Raw genomic sequence first — 25,349 nt, 5'->3', positions numbered from 1 at the left:
GCTGTCTGGATACATTTGAATATGAAGCAGTCTTTTGAAGGCCATTATGGAGGATGTAGGCAAGTCAAATTATTTGTATCATTGGAATAGGAAATGTAACCTGGTTAATTTTAATGACTTTATGAATTTACAAGATCTGAAGTCAGGCAGGTATAAGAACGCCTTGCTCCTCGCTTAATAGCATGTTTGAGCAAAGATTGGCATTCTGCATCAGAAATGGAAATTTTAGGGTTTCTTGCAGCCTTTTATTCTTCTGAATAAGACGGAAATTCTGCACTAGGTAAAGAAACATATGGTTTTACCAGAAATTATTTCCTACAGTGGTCAATTACCAGGAGATGTAATGAGAAATATATTCCTTAGGGAGGGGAAGGAGGGATTGCTATTACATAATATCCCCTGGGAGAATTTCTGTATCGCGTAATGAGGTTGATGATGGAGCATTTGGGGAAAATGCCTATGGATAGGAATTTGTTCTTCAGATTTCCATAAGGAAAACATATTACTGAAAAATAGGCTTGTTAAAAGTAGTACTGATATGTTAGTAGGTGGGTGCTTTGCCTTTATACACATTTCTTTTGTTCTCGTAACTACTATGTAAGAGATTAGGTAACCATAAGATTAAAACGTCTGCAAAATGAGAGATGCTCTTGAATAATTCCCTTACTTATTTAACACCAAGGGTAAGCCATTAAGGGCTTATGTTCTGTTCTAGGTTGCATTAATTTATTTCTGTTTCTATATTGAAAATAGCTCCTAAGGACAAGAAAATCTCTAGTCCTAATGGTGTAAACACAAACGACCTTATCCTCATGGTGGTGCGAATAAAATATGTAGAAATGCATATATGTGATACTGTGGATTCACTAAAACTTGGTAGCTGGATACGTGTTTTCAGAGTCCTTGTAATATCCGAAGGATTGCCTAGGAGCTGACTGAAGAAAGCACTTTAAAATTACTTAAATACAGCCTTAACTTCTGTAGTAGCAGTTGCTTTAAACAGGAAAATAATTCATCCCCACGCACCTGCCCTTCACTGCGTTTCACACTCGGAGCCCAGCGGTGAGCACGGAGCTGCACAGGCCCAGAGGTGTTAAAACCAACAGAGGAAAAGGTGAACAGCCTTAACACCTCTGTCACTGCTGGGGAATTTGCCTAATTGGAGCTGCTCGTTTAAAACCCGAATGCTGGTGACTCGGGTAATTCTTGTCCAGCTTTTGTCCCCTGAGTTAGGGATGCGCGGGTTTCTCTGAACATGGCCCTGGGGCAGGTTCCAGCAGCCGAGGTGGTGCAGGGACCCCAGAGGGAGGCTCTGGAGGGGGAGGCAGGTCTGCACCGCTGTCTCTTCATGAGGAAGTTGGAGGTGCAGTGGCTATTCTCAAGTCCTGGCTTTGATTTCAGTGTTTCATTGATAATATTTCATAGTATTCCGTGTGCCACCTCGTGGCTGCGGGCGCACATTGCAGCCCGGAGGGGTGCCTGGGACCCGTTTTGGGGTGGTCTTGGTGGTTTTGCTTTGTGTCAGTTATCTGTTCTGGTTCACCTAACAGTGACTCAGTTGGAAATGCAAACCAGAGTGGTGGCCACTCTCTGCTGACTACTGTGTGGCTTTCAAAGTATGTGGTAGGGCTTGGCTTTCCAAAAAGGTGGAAAATGGTGCTAGGTTTAAGCACTGAGGGTAGAATCAGTGATGTTTCTGCGCCCTGTAGAAATTGTTGCCATCAAGGGAACTGAAAACTGTGACTGATACTGGTGGAAGGGCTTGACTGTAGATGGTGACACCAGGGTGGTCATCTTCCCTGCTGCCCCAGCCCCTTACCCTGCCAGAGCTTTACAAACAGTAATCCTGCATTAGCCACCTCACAGGCGGGATTTAGCACGAGAGCATCTCTCAAGGTAGCTAATGCCATTTCAAACTGTAAGAATGGCAACCTGTGATTGCTGGTTTTTCTAAACTTAAACTAGGATGGTGCTGTTGACATGGATGTAGAAAAATAGGCTCTCCAGAACATCCATCTGTACCTTATATGGCTGCATTGAAAGGGTGAATGATTAAAAAAAGTGTATTCTTTAATACTGTAAAAAAAAAACCTTGCTTTCTGGTGGGTGGTAGGAGAAGTGTTAGAGTTTACATGAGGGCAGCTTTTCAAGGTGGCTGTTTGTGCTGTTACCAAAGATATTTCTAGCTTGCTTACAAAATGAGATTTTTTAGAAATACTTTTAATTTTGAAAGCATTCAGCCTGGCTTCTTGTGGAAAAAATGTTGCTGTGGAAGATAGCTACAGGCTTTTTAATACTGAGTCAAAGCAAGCTGGGTACGTTGTTTGCAATCATGTTGTTGTCGGGGTAGAAAACTTCTGTACATGATGCAGTAACTGCTGTACCAAAGAGGAATCAGGGACATAAAGGGTATAAATTTTGGGATTTTTTTCTCCATGGATTACTCAACAATAGAAAGCCTTTTGGCTATTAAGATACCTGCAAGTAGATCCTTACTCCAGAACTGTAGGTTATAAAGTTATAGTCTGCCTTCAAAATGGTTGGAAATCTGTCATAAATATCTCCTTACCACATACCTCCTATCTCCCTGGATGATTGGCTCTCTAGCAAAGCCTTCCGTAGAGGGTGTACTGTAATCCTTTTACGTTACTACTTCAGTGCAGATTACACAGCAAGAAATAATTAGGAGATTAATTTTCACCTGTCACTGCCAATAATAGATAACCTTGCTACAGTGACAGGGCGAGGAATTTGGGGAGCGGAGAAGCTGTTAACCCTGTAGTGATTGCTGCAGGGACCAGCCAGAAAATGGTTGCCAGAGCATGACCTCCCTGCTCGCTGTCAGCGAGGGGAGAGACGTGTTCATCCTCCCCCTTCCCCGTCTCCCGTGGATGCTGTGTCTCTTCCCGCAGCCTGTGCTGTGGAATCCGCTGTGTGCCGCAGTGGTGCCACACGCACCTCGTGCTAATCAGCCCTGAGCAGGCGTCAGAGACCTTTGTAGCCTCGTCTTTTAATTCAGATGCAGTTCTATTGCTTTTCATGCTTTCCATTCCCAACCTGACTGGTGTTCCTAGTCTGCAAGGGAAGGGAGCAAACTAATGAAGATGGCTTCATTAGGCAGAGTGTGGTTTAGCCCTTGCTTCTCTCCAGCCAATGCAGCTGAAAAAACATCCCACAAGTAGCTGCGCTTTCGGTCTTCAGAGAGGGCAAAGCTGAGGTGCTTCTGCTCCCTTTCAAAACTAATTACTAGCTTGCATCAGGTGAACCTAAAACCATAGCTTGTGCCCTAAGACAGGGAAGAAAGCCCCCACCCTTCCTTGTAATTCTTGCTTTTGTGCCTAAATTGAAATCTACAATCTGTTGAAAACGTAATAGGAAACCAGCCTACAGAAAATGCCATTATTCATATCATCGTGAGCTCATTTATTTTATCTGCAATAGTAATGATAAGACAGACTGCTTGGCAATGCTGATAAGCTGAGAAATATCTTAGAGCTATTTGTAAAAGTTAAAGCAGATCTTGGTACTAAGAGATAGGGAAACTGATGAGCCTTTGGGCAATCTGCAGAGCTGAAAGCTAATAAAGATTTTAATAGGAAGGACTCATTAGGATTAGGGAGAAGATCTGTTATCTGGGATTTACACAACACAAACACTGGGGCAACTTTAATTTTTGCTGCTTTGTTCACTAAATAGTACTGCTGAATGTGAAGCCTTTTAACTCTGATCTGGATCTCTTTGTACTTTCAAGGAGCCATCGCCGCTATTGGTTGAGGAAGGATGGAAGGGCAGTTTGTGTGGGAAAGCATTTGCCACACGTGAGAAGTGCCAGACCCTGTCATGTTCAGGGGCCCGTCACTTTCTGGAGGTGCAGAAATACAACTGTTTGCAGGTGCCTGGGAGGGAGGGTTCTCAGTAGCATCATTTTTCCTGTTGTGAATGGCATCCCTAATCTTTTGGGCCTGAAGAGCATCTTTAGAAAGAAATTAACATATTGCTCTTGTGCCGATTCTCTTGATGGTGAGACTGAAATACTATTCCTGGACAGCTTGTCCGCCCATCCAGCCTCATGGCGTGCTGCTAACTCCCAGTTCCACAGTGGTGGCTTTTTTGTTAGCTGTGATACCCACACAGACAAGACTGTTTTGGCAGAGGACCTGTCTGCAGTGCCACTGGAGCTGGTGTGGTAGGAGTATGTGCCATGGGTGAGCTGATCAACTGGCTTGGTAGTTAAACAACAGGACTGAGTTAGCACTGTGTGCTTTCTTGTGCCTGTGATGTACAGGACATTCACTTTTTGAGGACCTTCAGTGTATGCCAACACCTATCTCATTGGCTCAGTGGCTTTATTCCTCATGTTCAACAAAGTATGTAAGGTGCATGTAAGCTGCTGAAAAAAAGCACTAGCTTATCCAGGGCTTACAGATGTATTTAATATTTTTCGCAAGGACCATCCAAACTTTTTTTTGTGGTTGAACTGAATTGGGAAGCAGGAGAAGCCATGCTGGAACATTATTTTTGTTTGCTTTCGAGGACCGAGCGTGTTGTAACCTGATTCTTCTAACCTGCAGTTTAAACCACTTTTACACACAGCCAGTGAGATCTAGTTGAACCTTTAATGCAGATGAAGGGGTTTGGTAGGTGATATCCATGCTGGCTGTGAAAACCACGTGCGTGACTACGTGTGTGTTTGGGAGCTGTCTGCTTTCTTCCTTGTGTGGAGCACCGACGAGTGCAGGAGTCTCAGCTTCTTCCTGTTCTCATGGCACAGACCAACTCCTCTCCTGCTGGATCAAATAACCCTAGTTGTAACTACAGGAAGCATTGCTTCCATAGAAGAGTAGTGTTTGGAAACCATGTTCTTGTATTTTCAGTTACCTTTAATACGATGTAGCAGCCGAAAACCAAAAGGGAGCTCAGCACCATGAGCCACAGGGAAGTTTATTCCAGACAATGGTTTGGGTTCTGCTGGTTTAAACGCTTGGTTTCCTAGAGCCTACAGTAGACAGGGTAATGATAGATTTAACTCCAAGTATTTCATCTTCCATGTGCTTAAGGTACTTGCTTTGTGGAGACAGATGGGCAGGCTGGCTGCACTCACTGCCCGGGACGTAAAACACATTCCTCCAAGCAGGCTGGTGTCAGTTCATTGCAGCTTGTTGGTAACAACTCACAGTTTATGTCAGCAAACCAGCGTGGCCTCCTAAAGAACTAGCACTGTTTGCACGTAACATGTTGCTCCAGCAAGGCTGCCGTTTGAGAAGTTTCTAATACTTATGTTTGATATGAATGAAACTTTTTGTTTTGTCTGTAGACCGCAACGGAACTGGAGCTGACTCGTATCAGGAGTGCCTTGATAACAAGCAAGGTATGAGATCAAGTCTCTCCAACATGGGCACTTGGGACTGATTTAGCTTTATTTCTTGCAGCTGAATTGGTTGCTGTCTCTGTGTCTCTCGCTTTGTCTCCCCTTTTTACTTTCTTTTTTTTCCCCTCCACTGTCTCCAAGCCAATTCACTGTTAACAGCTCCATGTCAGCTAACCTGTTAGCTCAGGGTCTCATTACACATTTGTGCTAAGGCTTCTCATTTTTAGCAACCCAAACCCTCTGTTATTAAGGGAGGAAGTGGGAAGGTTGTAAAACAAAAGTAGCACGTGCTCTTGCTTGCAGCTATCTTCTTTCTTGAGCTTTAGTTGCACAGCCAAGCAGAAAAACATATTAAAGTAAAAGTTGAGTTCAGGGAAGGCACGTGCTAGGCTGGGTTACCTTAATGCCAGACATGCTGTGAGGATTTGTGTGCTGTGCTGACATGCTGGCCCAGACTTGTCCAGTCTGCTGTCTTCTGTGGCAAAGTTGATAAGAGCTGGAAAAGTCCCTTGTGACTTACAGGGGAGTGATGATGGTGAAGGAGGGACCCGTTATCCTTTCACTGTAAACATGGAAAGAAGAAGAGTCAGTAGAAATGAAAATTGTAGAAGTATCTCTGAAACAGGACCCAAAGCCAAGGTTATTGATTTTGTACTTAGAGAAAGGGTTGGTGTATTATGTTCTCTTCAGATGTCCTCTCTCAGAACTGCAATCAGAAGTGCTACTCCATTGCTGTAGCTGTGAAGTGAGTGTTGAACCTTCTGGTAATCAGGGAGAACAAGCACCCTTCAGTTCATAATTTCATTCACTATAAGCTACAGCAGAGAGAGAAGAGGAAATACTTATCCTGACCAGGTTATAGGCGTCAGTTACATGTCAGTTTTTACCCTGCTGTTGACCCAGATCTGTAACAGTAGCTAGAAGGATCATTTGCTGAAATTTTCACTCTTCTTGCACAATTTAGTGAAGTACCACCAAGAAACACAAAAAAAAACGTGTCCCAGTTTGGTGCTTGGTTGGGTTTAATTTTCCACTGGTGTCTTCGCTTTCAGTATCCATCAATCAGTGTTATATGTGCTTCAAGTCAAAGCTGCCGTGAAGTGCATCCCCCTGCTGTCGTTGGGGTTTGGGGAGGGTTGCTTGGGAGGAGGGTGGTTGTTTCTTGTGTTTGGTTTTGTTTTCCTCCTCTCAAAAAACCCCCAAAGGTTCATTGTCTCTCTGGTGACCTTTCTGCTCATCTTTTTTCACGATTTCCCTCTGCTGATTGTGGTAAATACCTAATCATTGCTAAGCTTTTATTTCAGAAGTTACAACTGGAAGACTAATGTGGAAGAACTGTAATCAATAATGGCTTTTATTATTAGATTAAGTTTAAAAGTCTTCTAGACCAATGTAATTCAAGATGCTCCTTTGATAGGTAGTTTGTTCTTGGGGAGAACATTTTTTTCCAGTAAGGTTTTTCGGGGGCGGGGGGGGGTTGCATTTGACATTTTGTAGAAAGCAACTGAGTTTCAGGTTTAAAAACACTGAGTATTCTCACTTTCTGAAACCAGTTGAGTCCCTTGGATGCACCAGTTACCCTGGTTTATCTGGCAGGTGGTATTAAAGGGCATTATATCCATCACTTTCATTTATTTGTCTGTCAGTACCCCAGACATATCCTATAGAGTGTTTTGTTGATGGGTTTCTTCTACTTCATTGTTAACATGTGAACAAGCTGTATCACTGTAAGTGCTTTCAATCCAGTCTGAATTGGATCTGGTTTGGGTAATTTACCATGTCCATGCTATGTGTTAAAGCAACAACCTTTAAGAACACAGAGGTTTAAAGGTGAAAGTATACACAGAAACTTGTAGTCAGTCTCTTACTGTCCAATCCACCTTACATTTTGTGAGTGTGCAGCAGAGCTGAATCCACCATTTGCAACAATTTACGGAATACAAAACACACAGCTGCTGGTGGACCCATTTCTCTAGTTTCTTTCGGTTATGTTCAAAACAAAACACCACCAATGGCTGGAAGTAGCAGTGGCTCCTTAAAAGTATTAAATCTTCAAGCTATGTGAAATGCAATTGCCATGGCTTCTTTTTATAACAGCATGCTTGTCTCCTAGAAATTATGCTATAATGAGGTATGGTTTATATATTTTACCCCTTTCCTCATTAAAGTGCTATCTCTCAGAAGAAGCGCTTTGTGTCTTGAAATACTGTGTGGTTAAAATGAAGGCAGGTTTATAAGGATTTAATGTACTTAGGAGCCAAGGTTTTGTAGCTTTATGGCAAAGATGTTTTAACAAAGGGCTTTATGGTAAGGATGTGCTGTATTTTAGGCAGGCAGTTGCTTAAGGGAGAATTTTCAGTGTGAACACGTCACGGCAGCAAGGAGAAATTCAGAGGGAAGCAGGCCTCTGAGATCCAGTCACCATCTTGGCTGATGTTAAGCCTTAATTCTTTGCAATTTCAAGCCCTGGATCTTTTTTTATCTTTTGGCTCAAGGAAGACAAAGTCTTGTGCCATGTCATGCAACAACACGAGCAGGTCATGTAGGTTTCTCACTATAATAGTGCTCAGAGGCAGGGTGCAGGAGAGCATGCCCAGGACAGATGGCATCTGAATCCTTGAAGATTCACATCTTCTCAGGCTAGAGCTTGATTTTTCAACCTTTTATCTCGAATACTCATTATTAAATTCATACCTTAAAAACAGACTTTCTGAGGGTTGGGATTTGGAAGTGAAGAAGGCAGCAGTTCTGAGCAGTTGGCCGTCCACTGCAGCAGAAGACGTGTCCTGGATCCGCCTGTTTCTCTGGGATACAGTTAATACCCCATGGCTTCCTGAGAGCCAGGGGGTTCTGCCATGGAAAACAGGTATAAAATTACAACCAGACACAGTTGTTGCTGGAGCTTCTCAATAGGAACTCACTGTTAAAAATAAAACAATTCTGTTTTAAAGGTTAGGCAATGAAAAGCACTCAGCTAGGGCCTTGGTGGCAGCCAGGAGACACAACCTCGCATCCTTGAAATGGTGTGTAGAGAGGTGGTCTTGGAAACGGATTCCAAGTGTTTCATGTTATCATTTGCAGCACCTTCTCTCGTACGTAGAAAATTGTGGTTTATTTCAGTGGTCTTCTGCATCCCCATACATGTAATGGGTATTTTGCCCTACTGGCTGCTAGCTTTCCAAGCAGGTTCCTTCTGGAAGAACCCAACACCTTTCCCTTTTCCATCTTTCTCTTTTTTGCTGAATATCATGGTTCTGTGTTACTTTTCCACAGATGAATTAGTTTCTGTTTTCCCAGGAGGAACATGGTTTCGTCTTTCTGATGACACTATTGACTTCCTAGGACCCTATATTTCTTCCCTGGTGTTTTATACCATGTCCTAAATTCAGTACTGCTTATTGATTTTGTTAGCTCACCTCTAGAGGGAGGATAGATGTGATTTGGAGCAGTGTTTGGGAGCAAGGACAGAGGGTCGTTAATCTTTGACAATGATCAAAATCTGGCTGCAGTCGAGATGATAGCAGTTCTTCTGTCATGAGTTTATGGAGGACCCTGGGTTTGTGCTGAGTGGATCTTGGGCAGGTTGCTGAGTAATTGTTCCAGCCTGTAGGGCTTCATTTTGAAATAGTGGCCATAAACTGAAGACTCTTCATCCTGTTACCAGTCCCCTGGGCCATGCAGTCCCAGTGTGTCATCTCCTATTAGTCTTGATGCAACCAGTGACCTTGTTTGTGTGAGCACATTAAGCACAACATTAATACCTAATTTGACTACTTTCAATTCAGACAGGCTGTAATCAATCATCTGAACTCTCTTGACAGCGAATATGGCTGGGCAGGATAAGGAGAACAGATGAAACGCATGCTTGGGCCTAAACTGTAGGCAATTAGAAATCTGCTTGTGAGCCTGTGTAGCTGCTGTAACTGTAGCAGTTGGTGGAAATGGTTCTTCACTGGAAGGCAAAAGCAAGAAAACTGTGGTCTTTGTAGTGGTCTGTTCAGCCTTTTTCCTGCCTGTAAATACCAGCGTGGTAAATGAAACTGCCAAGATACAGAGGCACCTTTTAGAAGGTGTTACTGGGAGAAGTTCTGACATATTCCAGTTTTTGGATCCCTTCTGAACCCCAGCAGGTTTAGTTTCAGGATGGCAAAGATGAATTATGAGGCAGATAAATAAAAGTGGCAGAGTGGCATGGCTGGATTGAAAAGTGCGGTCAAAACAGCTCTGTTGCTGAGGACATTATTTCCATTAAATGTTTTGAGATTTATTATTGATTTCAGTGAAATTACCCTTGAAAACAGATTTCCTCCAAACCTTTACTTTTAGATATTTGTTTTGGAACTCCGTTAGGAGGCAAAAAAAATAAAACTTCTGCTTCAAACAGTTTTTGTGTTTTGAAATTGGCTTTTTTCACTGTATGAACAGTTTAAAAGATATTATTTATTATTTGTATTCCAGTCATGCCTATGCACTCTAGTTACGGCCTAAACATCATTCTGCTAACCACAATGCAGACAGGGGGAGGGGGATCAGTTTCTGCCTGAAAAAGCTTTGGGTTTGTATTTCTTACTGGGGCTGCATTGATTGAGGGTGCCTGTTTCCAAAAGAAAGAAAAACTAAAAAGAAGCAGCAAAAAAACCAAACCCCAGCCTTCTCATTTTACAATATGTTGGCTGCCTTTTTGTTTAAAGAATTATAAATACATCAGCAGATTTTCCACAAAAACACATATGCTTTCTTCCTGGTGAGCGTGATGACGCACTGCGAATCCTTGCGAGAGGCCTTGAATCTCCTTTGAGTAGAGGATAGTGCTGAGGTTGAAATTGAAATTTTAAAGAAGTGTCTTCGTTGCAGAAGATGCTGGTGGGGCCTCGCTGGCTGAAGAATTGCCATTTTCTGACTAATTTTTTCTTTTGCCAGCCTGGGAACAAAGAAAGAAAGGAGGAGGCAGAATAAAAGCCTGTGTACGTACAGAGGCTGCAGCTCTTAACTGGTAATGGTATCTGGAAAGAGTCCAGGCTGTTGTAAATATGAACTTTTGTCAATATTCCCCAAGCTTCTTTGGACTCTAGGGTGGGCTTTATTAGCTGAAGGTCACACCATTGTGCTGTCTCCCTCTCCTGAGACCTCTGATACCTTCCTGAAAGGACAGCCCATTATCCCTGAGCTTAGAAGCCAGCTTTCTCTTCAGTGGCGCTGAAGCTGATAAGCTTAAGAGGCATATTTCATCCCCCTGCTGCTGCTTTCAGGAGAAAAACAGTGTTTATCATCCCTGATTAATTCCAGTTGAACAAAAAACCAAAATAGGAGGTATGTGTGTGTGCACACGTGCGCGCACGCACAGACACACGGGGTTGACTCTTGGTTTAGGCTGGTGGTTGTGCATAAGGTCAACTCATCACGCTGGTCATGGTGAGCAGCGCCTGGTGCTGCCTCTTTGTTTTTCCTAGGTGGTGTGTCTGAAGATTGATTTAGTAACATGAGAGGATCCTGGGCTGCGATCAGTGTAAAGAGAAAGGGGTAGAAAGGGGGACAGGGTAGCAGCAGCCTGAGCATCGAGGTTGGAATTGATTTGTGGCAATTAAACATTAAGGTCTGCGAGAGCAGGACCACCGGCTGGGAGAGTGGCTTTCCATCACCTGCAGAAGATGAATAGCCCTAGGAGAGAGAAGGGTAGGAATTTCGTACTCAGCTACCTGAAAAGAATCATAAAAACACACTGTATCTCGCCTCTGTATCTTACAGCCCTGTTCATCACAGCTAAATCCCTTTGCTGGGAATTGTATGCAAGAGAGTTGGAATATATAAATGCTAATTGCTTCTACTGCTTTGGTTTCTCCATTTCACTCTTTGGATCTGGCTTGAAATTTGTCAGGAGGTGTCTTGCTGATTTTTTTGTTGCTGCCATTTGAGTAGGAATGTGTTCCATACATGGCTCCCAGTTTTGTAGGGTTGCTTTTTCCCTTGTGCTGAGATTCAGAGTACAGAATGAATAACAATGGATAACACATGCAGTGAATAGCATATTGTCCCTCTCAGTGCTCCTCTGTCAAATGCCCATGTAACATGCCCCAGTGGCTGGGGCATCCAGGGCTGAGACCTGTGCTGTGTGTTCCCTTAGGGCACACCGTGCTGTGCAGGACACGTTGCCTACCTGTGCCTGAGGATTTTTTGTGGAAAATGAGAAGACTGGGACTGTGCATGGTAGTGTTTGTTTAGATGACCATGTAGCTGCAGCCCAAGTAGGGCCTTTTACAAAGGACTCTGTATTGCCTTCAGTTTTGTTGTGTGGTACTTGCCAAGGTTGAGGAGTGAAAGAAGAAGTCGCATGTGGTTGAAAGGAGCCCGTTGGTATTGGAACCAGAGGACAGTTTTTACTTTGTGAGACTCTGAATTTTTCAGCCTTTTGCAAAAAAAAAAAAGGCTACAGATATTATAGAGCTGAGGTGAGTGAACTGCTTTCTCTCGCTTTGCTTTTTGTTCATACTAAACAAATGGGCCCTGACAGTAGGTGAGGGGCTTCACTGCTCTGCCCCCCACTCTGTGGCAGACCTGCTGCATGTGGAGCATGTTTAAAGCAGATTGTAGGTACTCTGGTTAAACTGAACTTCATTTCCTTTGCTAGAACAGACAGAGATGGAACAGTATTAGAAATAATTTCACTAAACTATGTTTACTTCTTACCACTGAAGACAATATTTAAAGATGGATTTTGCTATTACAGCTCCAGTGCTAGTGTAAACAGGGTCTAATGGGAAAGGCTATAAAGTAATAGGGCTATTGGTCATCTTTGGGGAAAAAGGAATTTACATAATGCACTTCAAACTGGAATGGATCTGAAGCTTCGGCTGACCAAACACAACTAACATTTCTGCATTAAAATGTGTACAGTAGCATGAAATGGGAGTGGTGGGCCTCTAATACTGTTTTTTCAAGGTAAGCTGCACAAGCCTGTGTCTACTGGGGGCACTTATATGCCTTTGTGGATTGGGTTAAATTAGTCATTCTTCACGTAAAATAGAATGCAGTTAAGTTTTAGGTGAGAACCTCCTTAAATATACCACAGACTCCTTTTTCAGGGCAAAGTAGATTTAAGGGTTCTGAATCGTTTATGGCTCTTTCTCCAGATTGGTTAACACAGTGGAAGGATCCTTAGTAGTCCAGTGGTGCACCATAGACTACAGTAAGATATGGACTTGCTTGGGCCCCAAGTTTTGTGATAAGTGACATGTTAATACGTGCTTGGCAGAGCAAGCTCTTCATTTCCCTTAAAATGGAGGGGGCAGAAATGATCTCATTGGACAAGATGTCTTTGGGCTACTGCCCACCGTTAGGTATGTCCTAGACAAGATCGATTTACTTGGTGTGGACAGATTATTTCCTTTTCTCTCCCCAGATCTGGTTTGCAGTAGCTGCTAGCAAGAGCTTTCCACCTTCTGTATCACATGAAGCATTTTAGCTCTTGTTGAAATATGAAGCTCCCTTCCTTTATTAAAATTAAGAAGCACTTTCTCACATGGCAAAGTGATAATAAAGGCTGAAATTGGATCTATAACTTCATGAAAAGAAAGAGAATTTTTTTTTTAAGGCAAATCATGCATGGTAATACCTCCATTGTTCTCTCACTGTGTTCTTTGTATTGCTTAACTCCCTGTGAACAAAGAACCCATAACCGGAATTGTAAAAATAATCCAGGCATTTAAGTCAAAACTCAAAAGGCCCTTGGGAATCTCATGCAAAGGTGTGCCCTTGAAATGGTGGTTTATGAATTGTCTGAACAGGTTTGAACATCCTGGCCCTGAGGAAATCTATGGGAATTTCGCTGCTGACTGCAGTGGGGTCAGGATTTCACACTTGGCGCTTTGTATGTACAGTGAGCGGGGCCCGCTTTCAGGCTTTGAGAAAATCTGACTCCCTCCTTGGAAGCAGGTGGGAGATTTTCTAGTTGGTTGCACTTGTGAATTCTAGTTAGGGGGATTGCTTTTGGTCCCCCCCATCTTTGTCACTTACTTAAACAAATAGGCAAACTGGAAACATGCACTAGCTCAAGCTTGAGCAGTAATACTTCCTCAAGAGCTCTTGTTACTGATCTAGACCTGAAACTGGTTGGGAATGTGGTTTTAAGCTAAGGTTCAACCCTGCTTAAATGAAACCAGTTCAGCAGAGAGATGGGAAATTTTATTCCTACTTGCAGATCATAGAATTATAGAATCATAGAATAGTTAGGGTTGGAAAGGACCTTAAGATCATCAAGTTCCAACCCCACCCAGCTCGTTTGAAGTGTGAAGGTTCAGTCTCTCAGCTTCAGCACAGATCAGGAGGGAGGCGGCATTATGAATTGAAACTATGAGTACTTCTTCACCAGTTTATTGCAAACTAATGTGTTTTTAAAAGTACAGGTTTATCCAGGGTCAAAGTCACTGGAAAAGAAGGCACTTAAATGGACAGTGAGGGAATTAGTCCAAAATTTGTGTGCAGATTCAGCTGAACATAGAAGATCATATAAGACCCCTGTCTGAGCAGGAGGTTGAGCCAGGCAATGTCTCAAAGTCCCTCCACTTAAGTGACTCTGTGGTTCTGTTTGATGTCTCATGCCTGCCCAGGGTATCTGAGCAAACCGTTCGATTGTCTGATCATTGTAAACAAGGACATCGTATTCCTCTACCATGTCATGGGCCATGGAGAGGAGAGTCACGAGAGTTGTAGCAAATTCCACTTTGTCCTCAAGTCTTCCATATTCATTGTACACGGGCCAGTGACATCATCTCTTGTTTAAGAACTGCCGCTGTTGATGGAGTAAGCTCTGTATATAATGAAAAACAGAACTCAAGGAAACCATAATCCCCAAAACACATGATTCAGGGCTCCAGGAAAATGGAACACTTAAGTTACCTAATCATGGTTCTCCATCAAGAGAGAAAGTTTAGGAAAAATTACTAGGAAAACCTTTGAAGCTGTCAGCAGCGATATCCCACAGGCTGTCAGTCCACAGTAGTTCCACAAAGCTCAACAAACTGATGTCTGTTGAACTTGTTTGCATCTCGTTCTAGTAGAACTTGGATCAAAAACGTGGGCTGTGTGCCCCTCGTGTTACTATCAGTAGTTGTGAGGGGGAGCTGGAAAGCTACATACATCTTGTGTACAACATGGAAGTTAATTTGGACTCTTACACTGCTCAGGGGATCACAGGAATGTTGCAGTGGCTGAAAGCTTGACTGTAACTTTTCCATGTTTAGCTGTAATGGAATGTGCAAAAACATAACAATTCCTTCATGGAGCCTGGAGACACCCAGCCCTGGTGCGGGTAGCAGTACACACTGACCGCTGCTCAGGGGAGGGACGTTTCTCAGAGTAGCCTGCACAAAGTAACAATCACAGCGCAGCAGGGACAATTAGAGAATGTTAGAAGTAAATGGTTCATTTCCAACTTTTTCTGCCCAAACACAGCCAACCCTAAATGAAAAAAGCTGGGTTGTTCCTCACTGTAGCTGTGTCTTGAAGGCTTTCCTTAATGAGCTGTCTCCTTCTGTCCAGTATGGAAAGAAAAACAAAAGAGTTAGAGACCTTCCTTTGTCTCCATGTGATTTTAATCTGATCCATTCATTCCTAATCATCTTGAAGGATTATAAAAGCAGAACCTGTTAGTTCTTACTTCTTTTCTTCCTCTCCCCAACATCATTTGTTCTTTTATCATGTTGCATTTCTTTACCCGTGAATCAGCTGCCTTTTAATTTTTTCCTATATAACAGAAGTCTGGCAGGGAGGGAGGAGGGTGACGGGACTGCTGCTGTCTTTGATTCGTTCGACACACAAGTGTTCCTTGGCCTTTCATACCGAGGAGTGGATGTGGCTCTTGAGCAAATTGGACCTACTTGTTTGCTGGCCTAGGCCATCTTGTTATCCAGCCAGCTGTGTTTTGATCTTGGAGGGCCGTTTGAAGATTAAATTGAGACATCTTTTGTTACTATTAAGTGCAGTAATTAAATCAGCTCAGTGTTATTTAAGTGTGGAAAATGTCGCTTCGCTGGCCCATGGGTGCCTGAAGTTGCCATTAGACAGCTGTGTTGCTTCCAGTGCTAATGATGAAGAGGTGGGAGAAAAGAGCCAAGTGCTCTCCAAATAATTTTCAACTCTTTCTGGGTTGTGCTGCATCCCCTCCCCACCTTTTTGTGTGAGGTTTCTCCCCTGTTTCTCCTCAATTCATGAAGAACAAGGTTTTTGAGAAGGAACTCCAGTTTCTGTGGATAAAGAGCTGGAAGCTAGTGCCCTGTCCCATGTGGAGGGGTGGTGTACAATGGTGAGTTCCCTGGATCAGCAGCTGCTGCTCCATCCCTGAGTTTGCAGGCTGTTGGCTCTGTGAATGACGAAGGAGGCTGAGCTAGAAGGATGGATGCAGTAAATGAGCAGTTGTCTGCTCCCCCCCTTCCTCTGTAGGGGGGAGTCTGCCAGTCAAGTCGATCATGGCAAGTACATTTGTTCCCATGAGGGTCATCGTAATACGATTTGCTGGTGAAGACTGGCCTGACTGTGAAGTGGTGGCACCTGGGAGATGTGAACTCTGGCTTAGGCCAGGGCTGCTATCATTCAGAGGTCACCTAAGGCTTAACAAGCTCAGAGTCAGTTGCCCTTACCCGGTCCCCTTTGCCTTCTGCTTGCCAAGCAGATTGCTTTGAGAGCAGTGACTGGATGTGATGATTGGCAGCAGGGAGCGGAGCAGAGAGATGCTGGAAGGGAAAGCAAGATCCTCAGTGGGAGAAGCAGTTCTTCGGAGGTCGAGTATGTTTTAATGCCAGGTTAAGTTGCGCAGCAGTATTGGTTCATTGCTACTGGCAGCACTGATCACTTGAGCATTGCCTTACTCTTTCCCATCATGCCCTGTAGAAAACCCGTCTTGCCTCCTGTCTGCAGCTGAACATACAACTTGCTGCTTCTCTGGTTTCCACAATGAAATTCGTCACTCTCACTTCTTGATAGGGGAGCAGAGCAGCAGACGGGATCACCCACAGCCTCTTTTGGCTACTGTGCTGCCTGTTGAGGTGAAGCAGTGTGCTCCTCCCCGAGCCCAGGCTCCAGCCTTGCTTCTGAGCCATCTTGTTATTCTGTCCTCCCGGATGCACCCGACTATCCGGCTTCCATCTCCAGTAATTGCCCAGCAACATCTATTTGCATTGCTTTGTACGCTTCTGTTTTATAGAGGGGGAAGTGTATTTGCACTTTGCGAGTGTTTTTGAGCTGTGGCAAGGGCAGAAGTATGGCAGATGGGTGGGGATGAGAGAATCAGGAGCATGATGAATCTGTTTTTCTTACCTTGTTTAAAATTGCCTGTTAAAATTCAGCAGCCGCACCTCCGATCAGCCTAATAGTGTCTGCCATGTTGCGAATACACAGTCATTAGTTGGTCCAATTCATGCATGCTGAGGTAGGAGGGTGATGTGAATGCAAAGGAGATGGAGAGAATAGGAGTTGGGGGGGCAGAGGAAGGAGGGGGAGAAGCTTGGTAATACAGTGACAATGAAACATACGGTAGTCACACTGGAAAACTTTCTCCTTCATTAGCAGGGATCTGTTGAGTTTCTGCTCACATTAGGGTAATTAACACAAGTACAGATTGTTGAACATCTGTGCAGTTTAACTATATGGCCGGTTCCCAGGCTTTAAACAGGGCTGTGAGGAGCCAAATGCAAAGCAGTATGAAAAGCCCACACACTATTCATTTTACTGAAATTAGCATTTCTGGATGAAAGCTGATGTTGCACGTCGGCTATAAATTTTCTCTGGTCGGTTGCCAGGCTGGCTAATGATCTGAGGGGAGGGTTTGTTAAAAAATGTGAAATTTGTTACTTTTAATATTCTGGAGGGGAAGTTTCTATCTTGCTCTTCCTTTCTTAAAAGGCAAAACAAAAAGCCAGCAAAACAAAGCATATGGGTATATTATATCTAATGTGCTTCTAATCTTTTTCCAGTGGAAACCCAGGAAGGAGTTGCTGGTTCAGCCTCCAGCAGGGGCTCTTGGCCTCGTGGAGCCATCAAGGCTTTTTAATATTTCTGACCAAACTGCAATTTTAATTTTCTAGCCTTGTAAAAGCCTGTGAGGCTCCGTTTACAATGTGTTGTACGTACAAGCTGTGTCAATGAAATGTGGAGTTGCATGTGCAGGATGGTCTCTGCACATCATCATCCCATAACCCTGTGTGTGGACATAGAGTTACCAGGACAAAGGTTTCACTGTATTTGTGGGGAGCCTTCTGCATTGATTATCCCAGAGGACTGTTGTGCTGTAGCATCTTGAAGCTTCCTCCTTGTTCATTTTAACCTTGCCAGCTGAGAGCATCTGGGCCACAAGGCTTGACAGGCTCTTGACTGTAATGGCTGGCAGCAGCAAGTTCTCCACAGAGGGCCCTTCATGCCACAATTGCCTCTTACACCTTGGTTCATCAGAGCCAGTGCTTGTTGGCCTTCAGGCTATGTAGCAGTGCCACTTAATACTGCAGGTTTTTTGTTGTTCTTCCCTGTGCGGATAGGGACAGAGAAATCATCCTTAAACGGATGGTTTGTGAAGCCATCTTCACATGGGCTTCTGACACTGACAGTTCATGGTCATGTTTCTGATAGCAGATATTAAGGGTCTTTTCACTTCTCATCTAGAAATGTTCACTGGAAAGCTGAGGACAATGGTTTCAAAACTTGACTATCCCGAATTTTCTCTTCTGGGTGGGATTCCCCTTGCGACTTTTTTTCTAACCATCTTCTGGTGTTCTGCAGTGTTCCCAGTTGTGTATTGACTTAGGTGTTCTGGCTGTATCTATACTTCAGCCTGTGAGTGATACAATTGCATACCTGAATACACAAACACACCTGGGTTTGTATACAATTGAATTAAACACATTTGTTCAGATACAGGATTTAACATATGCTGAAATTAAGTAAACACACACACAAAAACCCCCAAACTGACCAAATTTTTTTCATGGGTGTAATTTCTATGAGGCAGATAAACCTCAGCTGGGACAACAGTTAGTGCACCACGTGTGTCAGTTTTATTTTAATGGAGAAGACATTCATGTGTGGAGATAAAAAGCCTAGCAATGTGCATAAAAATAATAATCCTCGTTAGCTCTGTTTTGTCCCTGCTGGTTTCACTAAGCAAAAAAATGTTGTTCTTGGCGGGTTCTTTTAATGTAGTCCCTGTGGGCTGATGTGAACAGAGCTGACCTTTGAAACCCTACTTAAATTTGAGAAGGTTTGTATATTTTTTCATGTAATTGGGAAAGGAAGGGACTTGGTGGCTTGGAGGAAATGTAATTCTTGCCAAGAGTGCAGTGATTTGGTCCTTCAGTCCACCCTCACCTCCTGCTCTGTAATGGCTTGTGCTCCAGCCCAGAATTTAGCTTGGCATCACTTGAAGTTGTTGGTTGAATTATTGCTGTCACACCCACCAGCTCCCCCACAGTCTGCTGACAAACATCAGAGCTTGCAGAGCTTTTTGTGACCAAAAAACCTTCAGGGACCAAAACGCAGTCTTCACATTCAGCCCTGCAAATGTCTGGGCTTCAGGGGTGTCATCACCCACATACCTGTAGGACAAGCCCCGTAAATATAGTTCTCAATGCATTGTCGTTGCAGGATTGCTTTTTAGGGTGAAGGTGTCCCCACAGGCCAGACTTGCTGAATCCTATAAAACTATGCAAGTGTAGTTAAAGATGTGGTGTATTTTTGAAGAGCTAATTTTGTTAATCTAGTCCAAAGGGAAATTCAGGCTGCCCTGCTTAGTCCTCTGACAGTTTTACAGCTAATTTGTGTGTGTGCACATGGATGCACACCAGCTTAGTTAGGAAAATGAAAACTGAGTCAAAAACTGAAGAGTGCCATATATGGATGGGACAGGGGAGCACTGACGTTTTCTATTCAGAACATTACAATGAGGAATTGTTTAATCACAGTGTTACTGCGTTAACCAGCGTGTTTTATCCTGGACTTGATGATTGTCAGTGATAGAGTATTGGCAGAACTGTGTCAGTTAAGTTGATGAGGATGTCCAGTCTTACCAAGGTTAACATCTGTGGTCCCTGGATTTGTACCCCATGTATCTCTGCTTGGATTTTGGTCTCATTCTAGGAAAACCCAGCTCTATACAAGACAGTGAAGCTCAAGAAAAAAAAACAACAGTATTCCTATTAAAACAGACAAGCATGGAGTATTGTCTGTAACTGTTAGGCAAACCAGAGTCACCTATTTGCGTATGCGGAACTGACTATGAAATTAAAGGGCTGCTATATCTCTAGATACGCTGCCAGAATGAAACAAAGTGTTCCTTTATGAATACCTCAGCTCTTCCTTAGCCCTGCTTCTTAAGAATATTTCCCAGACACTGGACTTAAAATGCCTGTTCTGTTCCTGGAGAGCAGAAAATGGCAATGCATCCAGGGAAGTGGTTTCAGAGTTGTGTAAGAAAGCAGAACTGTAGCTGGTGAAATGGAGGCACATGGCTGTGCCTGAGACCCCAGATAACTCATTTCACTTGCAGTGAGACTACTTGGAATGATTTTTCAACCAGATTTTTCCCGTGTGTATACGGTGATCCCTGCCCAGCTGGGAGACTGTATGGCATGCACTGAGAAACTCTGGGACATCATTGTGAAGGACTCCCAAAGTTTTCTTGGAAGGTGCTGTTTCATTCGTCACTAAGCTAACTTCTGCAAAGCAGCAAGTTCTCTTGTTCTTTTACATGATCACTCTGAACAGGTTGTTGCATTTATTTAAATACCTAAAAGAAGCTCAGAGAACTTGGCTGTTGTTCCAGGTATGCTGCATCTCCTCAGCCACCCCTCAGACCTTTATCAGACACCAGACTGAGCCCTTCTTGCTAATCTTGCAGTTGCGTGGTTGGAATTATCGCCATTGTGTAGATGGGAACACTGAGGCAGATTTGAAATTACTTGCCCCAGGCCACCTAATGCTGACAATAGACCACACAGTCCCTCAGCCTCTTTCTGTGCCAAAACCATTCTCTTGTGCCTGCGTATGGAAAAAACCATAGTTGGGCGAGCGGAGAGCAGTGTTTGTGATAACAATGTGCGTTCAGCCCCAAAAGGCCATCGGACAGTGATGGATACATTGCTGTGAAATTAAAATTGCCATTGATGCACAGAGGAAGGGCTTCTGTGCACGCAGGAGGACACGGGAGCAGGCAGGCAGTGGGATGAAGCCGGCAGCGTTCGCAGGGTCCAGCAGCCCCTGCGCCAGGCAGCCCATTTGCATTCTTCTGTCAGGGAGCTGGAAGCTGCCATGGAGCAGTTTACACTCCAGCCTGCTCTGGCCTTGAATTATGCATGACCAATTTATCATGCCCCCAGCTGAAAAACTAATTGTGTCCCTGGGATATATTTACTAGAAATTGTAGTTTGCTGTGCTGGGGTCCCCAGAGTGTCCGGCAGAGCAAATGACTGGGAAGTCGGAGCGTGTTCAGAGCAGGACTCCTGGCTCCACTGGAGCCACCGCGCTGTTGATAGATTTTTCACTTCAATTGCCTTTCTGAGGGCTTCCCCCCTCCTTCCTATTTTTCTTACACTGCATTACACTTAATCGGGCTGCGGGAGTCCTTCCAGTAGTCTCCAGTGTTAAAAAGCACACCAATGTGCCTGAAAAAAAAGGCAATTTATTCAGGAGATGCCAGCCAGGCTGGGGGGAAGGGGCTGGTTTCTTCTGTGTGTGGTGGTTGGGGTTTTTTTTCTAAGCACAGTGTGGCTTCATGTAATGTCTCCAATTACCGTGCTCGTCCCCTCCCTCTCCAGGTCTGAAGTGATGAGATTCCCTAATTACTGTCATTTGAATGAGAGGCTGGGGAGGAGAGGGTTTCTTCTCCTCATATAGAGCTCTTGGGGTGGGCCTAAGCTTACAAATGGTATTACCACCAGGTCTGGCAAAGGAGCGTGGCATGCCCCAAACTGAATTTCTTGATGATGAAATGACAACTGTCAAACCTGTACCAGGCTGTAAACCCTTTCATGAGGTAGAGCCAAGTCATAAAGATTATTGGTGGGGGCGAGGTTTGAAAGGGAAGAAGGTAATTCACTGATAAATTAATCACCATCTTCAGTCTGTCCTCCCCCACTTGTCACAGAAGGAGGATGTCAAGAAGTTAATCACAATAAAGGAGTCAACAGTAACACGACTTCAGAGGCAGAAGAGCCCTCTGGAATCTCCTGCTCCTGTTTTATTACTCTCCTTCTCCGACCCCAGCCAGCTCTGCCTGACATGGTTTGCAGTGAGGAGCCCCCATCTCTGAGGACAGCAGCAGCCTCTGCATGGCTTCACAGCCCAGGGAGACAAACTGGGAGGCTGCTTTTCCAAGAGGCTGGAGGGCTGCAGGATGGGACTTGGGGGAAAGGGATTTCTCCGCTTGATGATGGGTAGGAGCCTGCTTGTGGCCGTGCTGAAATGGGCTGCACGCTTCAGAGCCAGGCCATGCTCTCCCACCTCTTTAGTGGGAGTTAATGCATGTCCTCTTGGGAGGAGAGCTATATGAAGTTAATGGGGCTGGAAGAAAGGTGTTGGCAGAGGTGCTTTCTTAAGTAAATTCAGGATATATGAAGTGAAACTGTGCAGCAAGTGCATTGTATGGGAAGCTGAAAGAAGCGAGGGTGGGTTTATTTTATGTTATTTCTGAATGTCACAGATCTGTACCAGCTTTTAAACATTCAGAAGTTCTCTGCTCCTTCCTTCTACGGCCCCAAATCTGTATTCATCATCAGTTCCCCCAGAAGATCCTGGTGAAAAGATTTCGTTCAGGTGACTGAATGTCTTGCTGCAGAAAAAGTAGAGCAGAGCTGCTGTGTGATGAAACCATGCTTCTTTTTGCTGAAATATGTGATACAACCCACATAAAAGTAGATCTGAAGCTTGTAAAATCACCTCAGAGAGAGGGCATGAACAGGTTTTCCCCTGAATGCAGCTAGCCAGAGCAAAAGACTACTGAGTGCAAGGTTGGAATGGACTGCCAAATCAGGGCTACCATGCTATTATCTCCCCATACCCTGGTCAATTGGAAGTAAGCATGAGTCTGGAGTTAAAATCCTGTGGGATCCAGTGCTGTAAGGTTGCTTTTCCTTCATGCTGTTGCATCTCCTGATTTCCAAAGAACAGAGACTGCTCTTGGAGCCCTGTGTTTCAGTGGTCTCTGCCAGAGGCAGAGGGTATTTTTAAGCGGTGTTATACAGAGTATGTTACAGTCTGCTGTTCTGGGGAGTGTTGTAGCACATGTGAAATCACTGTGCTTTTTGAGCAGTCAGGAGAACACAGGAAAGAGTCTGAGAACTAGAATGGAGACCGTTTTCACGCAACAGCAGTTGATGAAGGAAGGAGTAGGGTAGGAGACAACATGACTCGCAGCACATTGTATTATTTTTGTAGCTGCAGTGGCTCAGTCTGGGTGCTTTTGCCCTTTCATTATTCAGAACGAAACACGTTAGCGAGTCCAGGTTATGCTCCTTTTGCTGGTGGTTCTTACTAGCTTGTTAATGATCTTCCTAGGTTTTAAGTGTCTACAAATGTTGAGCTCTTGGATGAGGTGAGTTCAGGGCAGCTGTCCGTGACAGGGTGTCCTCATTTCTCCTGCAGAAATCTTCCATGTTTTGTTCTCTTCCAGCCCTTCTTAAACTCATCATTATAAACTGAGGGGAAAAAACCACTGGCACTATGTTGCCTTATGGATATTGCTCTTCCCTGAAGCTGCTCCTATCTCTTTCCAGGGGAGCTTGTCTGCCTGGCAATTGCCGGCTGCTGAGTGGCCCTACTGGTTTTTCTTCCTCCTTTTTTATTATTCAAGCACTTTTGGCCTTGCTGCTTTTTTTCAGTCTGTTACTGTGCTGGATTTTTCTGAGCTGTTTGGTTTTCTCCCCATTGCTTTGCTGCTGCTGTGGCTACGGTGGGATGAGTTGCTACCATGCTGCTGGGAGAGGTCAGGTACACAGCACAAACAAGCCACAGCGGCAGCCCAAAAGGTGAGACGAAGGCATTGGAATTGGGGTAAAAGAGAAGTCAGTGTCTGTTTGGTAAGAGGCTGTGTGATACAAACTGACCCTCCCCTCTCTCAGGTTTCTTTTACCCTGAGATCCGAGATCCTGTCCTCCATGCTTTTCTTCTTCCTCCTCTCTCCCTGCTGTAGCTGGGATACACTTCAGTATCAATTTTCATTTACTCCTGTGCTTAAAGTTATGCAGATACTGAGAGAAAAACAAGGTGTGATCAGCAAAGAGAGAGGGGATTTACGTGCCTTTTGAAGAAGGGGAATTTTTTGTATTCATGCTGAAGGGTTAAGGGAAATTACGCTAACAGCACCTACAACTTAAACATAGTACTAGCTGCCACAGTTTCAAATCGATGTGAACATAGTCAGCTAAAACACCCTTCTGGCTTGGGAATTTCAGGGGGATGTTGAGCCCCATGTCCTCAGCACAATGTATTTCTAAGTGTCAACATGTTCCTCCCAGTCAGAATGCGAACTAACAAAAATAGAAGGGGGAAAAAGGGGGCAACACATTTTTCTCGTGATAAAACCATGGCAGCATCTCTGGAGATGTGTGCCTGAGCAGTGGCACATCCATACCCCTGCCTTAGTTGAACTGTGGAGGAATTCTGTGGGGGATGCAGGAGAATAAACCTTGCCGCTGTAAGAAATCCTGAAAATGTCCATCAGCGATGCTGCAAGTATTCAGAGGCTGCTGGAAGCGTTCCAGTATCGGAGTCTTTGTCTCCATCCATCACAAGCACTGCAATCTTTGTGCCCCCAGCTTCAAACAAGGGCTTCACGCTGTCCTTGCAATCTGCCTTTATGCAGCGGAGTGTGGAGGCTTCTAATTACGAGGCCGAGCTGCGCGGCGGGTGGGTTGGCGTGCTGTGCCCCACAGCCGCGTACCTGATTATCCGTTGCTGAGGTCGTTAGAAGGGTTACTCCTGAGTTTAAGCCTGCTCCGCAAGACCCCTAATTATATGCTGCTCTGCAAGTTGCATTAAAAAGAAATTGTTGAAAAGACAAAGGACAGAATAACATTTCCTCCCTCGTCTTCCCCTCTCTCCCCCCTCTGCAACACACACAGACACACACTCCCCCACCTCTCCCTGCTGGGCCCAGAGCTACTTCTCACGCTTGAGTTGGTGCAAGCTCTGATAAAGCCATTGAAAGATGCAGCAGGGAGACAGAGTGCTCCCAGGGACAGAGGGAAGCAGAAGAGGAAGCCGAAGTAAAATGACCCCCTCCCAGGTAGATACAGCCAGGCGCTGCTTGCTGAAGGAGTTGTCCCACAGAGCAGAATTAGAGGAGAGATTAACCGTCCTTTATTGTTTTGTTTCACTTCCTAGGGAGCAGTGTAATGTGGTTTCTTCCATCGTGAAAAACCTGCTTCAGCTGGAGCTCCGGGAAGCCTGAATCACTATAGATAACACATTCAAAGTGCAGTATCCCTTGCACATGCTGCCAGTTCTCATTTTAATCTCCCCAGACATCAAAAAAATTAAAATGTAAAATTCTAAGCTCTGCAGTTGAGTGACGTGAAGGCTGCACTCGCTGCAATGCAATTTCCAAATCTGGGACATGCACACATGTGTCCGTCCCTGTCAGAGATAACGGGTTTATGTGTGCTTTCCTTGAGCCCATGAAGTGTACCACTAACGGCGATAGAGAATTGAATGGGTTCTTCATTACCACACGTCTGGACTACTAATGAAACTAAACCCAGGTTGATAACAGTAGTGCCAAATATGTCCAGCTCCTCTTGGTGCGATGGTAACATTTTCAGTTTACGGTGGAGATTATTATAGGGGTATCTGTGGTACCAAAGGTAACGTTTTTTCAAGACTGCTATTTCAAGGGGTGGGGTTTTTATTGCTATTTGCATACACCTGAAAGCCCTAGTGACAGACCAGGATTTCACTGCACTACATGCTGTACAAGCATGGAGGGGGAAAAAGGATTCTGTGCACCAGA

General features: G+C 44.3%; 1 protein-coding gene across 26 annotated transcripts in view; it reads left to right on the top strand.

Annotated features, from left to right (window-relative positions):
• Positions 1–25,349, top strand: part of FBRSL1 (fibrosin like 1) — a 533,983-nt gene that overhangs the window by 429,375 nt on the left and 79,259 nt on the right. For 19 of the 26 annotated variants that reach the window (XM_062631525.1, XM_062631515.1, XM_062631533.1 and 16 more), the window contains one exon: positions 5,315–5,368. The exons of the other annotated variants lie outside the window; for them this stretch is intronic. In XM_062631525.1, the coding sequence (XP_062487509.1) occupies positions 5,315–5,368 (54 nt within the window). The remainder of the gene's footprint in view (positions 1–5,314; positions 5,369–25,349) is intronic. 26 annotated transcript variants of the gene reach the window in all.

Source organism: Pezoporus occidentalis, unplaced genomic scaffold (assembly GCF_034315485.1).
Source record: "Pezoporus occidentalis ecotype Australia unplaced genomic scaffold, CSIRO_AGI_Poc_V1 ctg37, whole genome shotgun sequence".
Lineage (NCBI taxonomy): Eukaryota > Metazoa > Chordata > Aves > Psittaciformes > Psittacidae > Pezoporus > Pezoporus occidentalis.
Note: the sequence above shows the minus strand (reverse complement) of the source record. Positions and strands in the feature narration are given on the sequence as shown.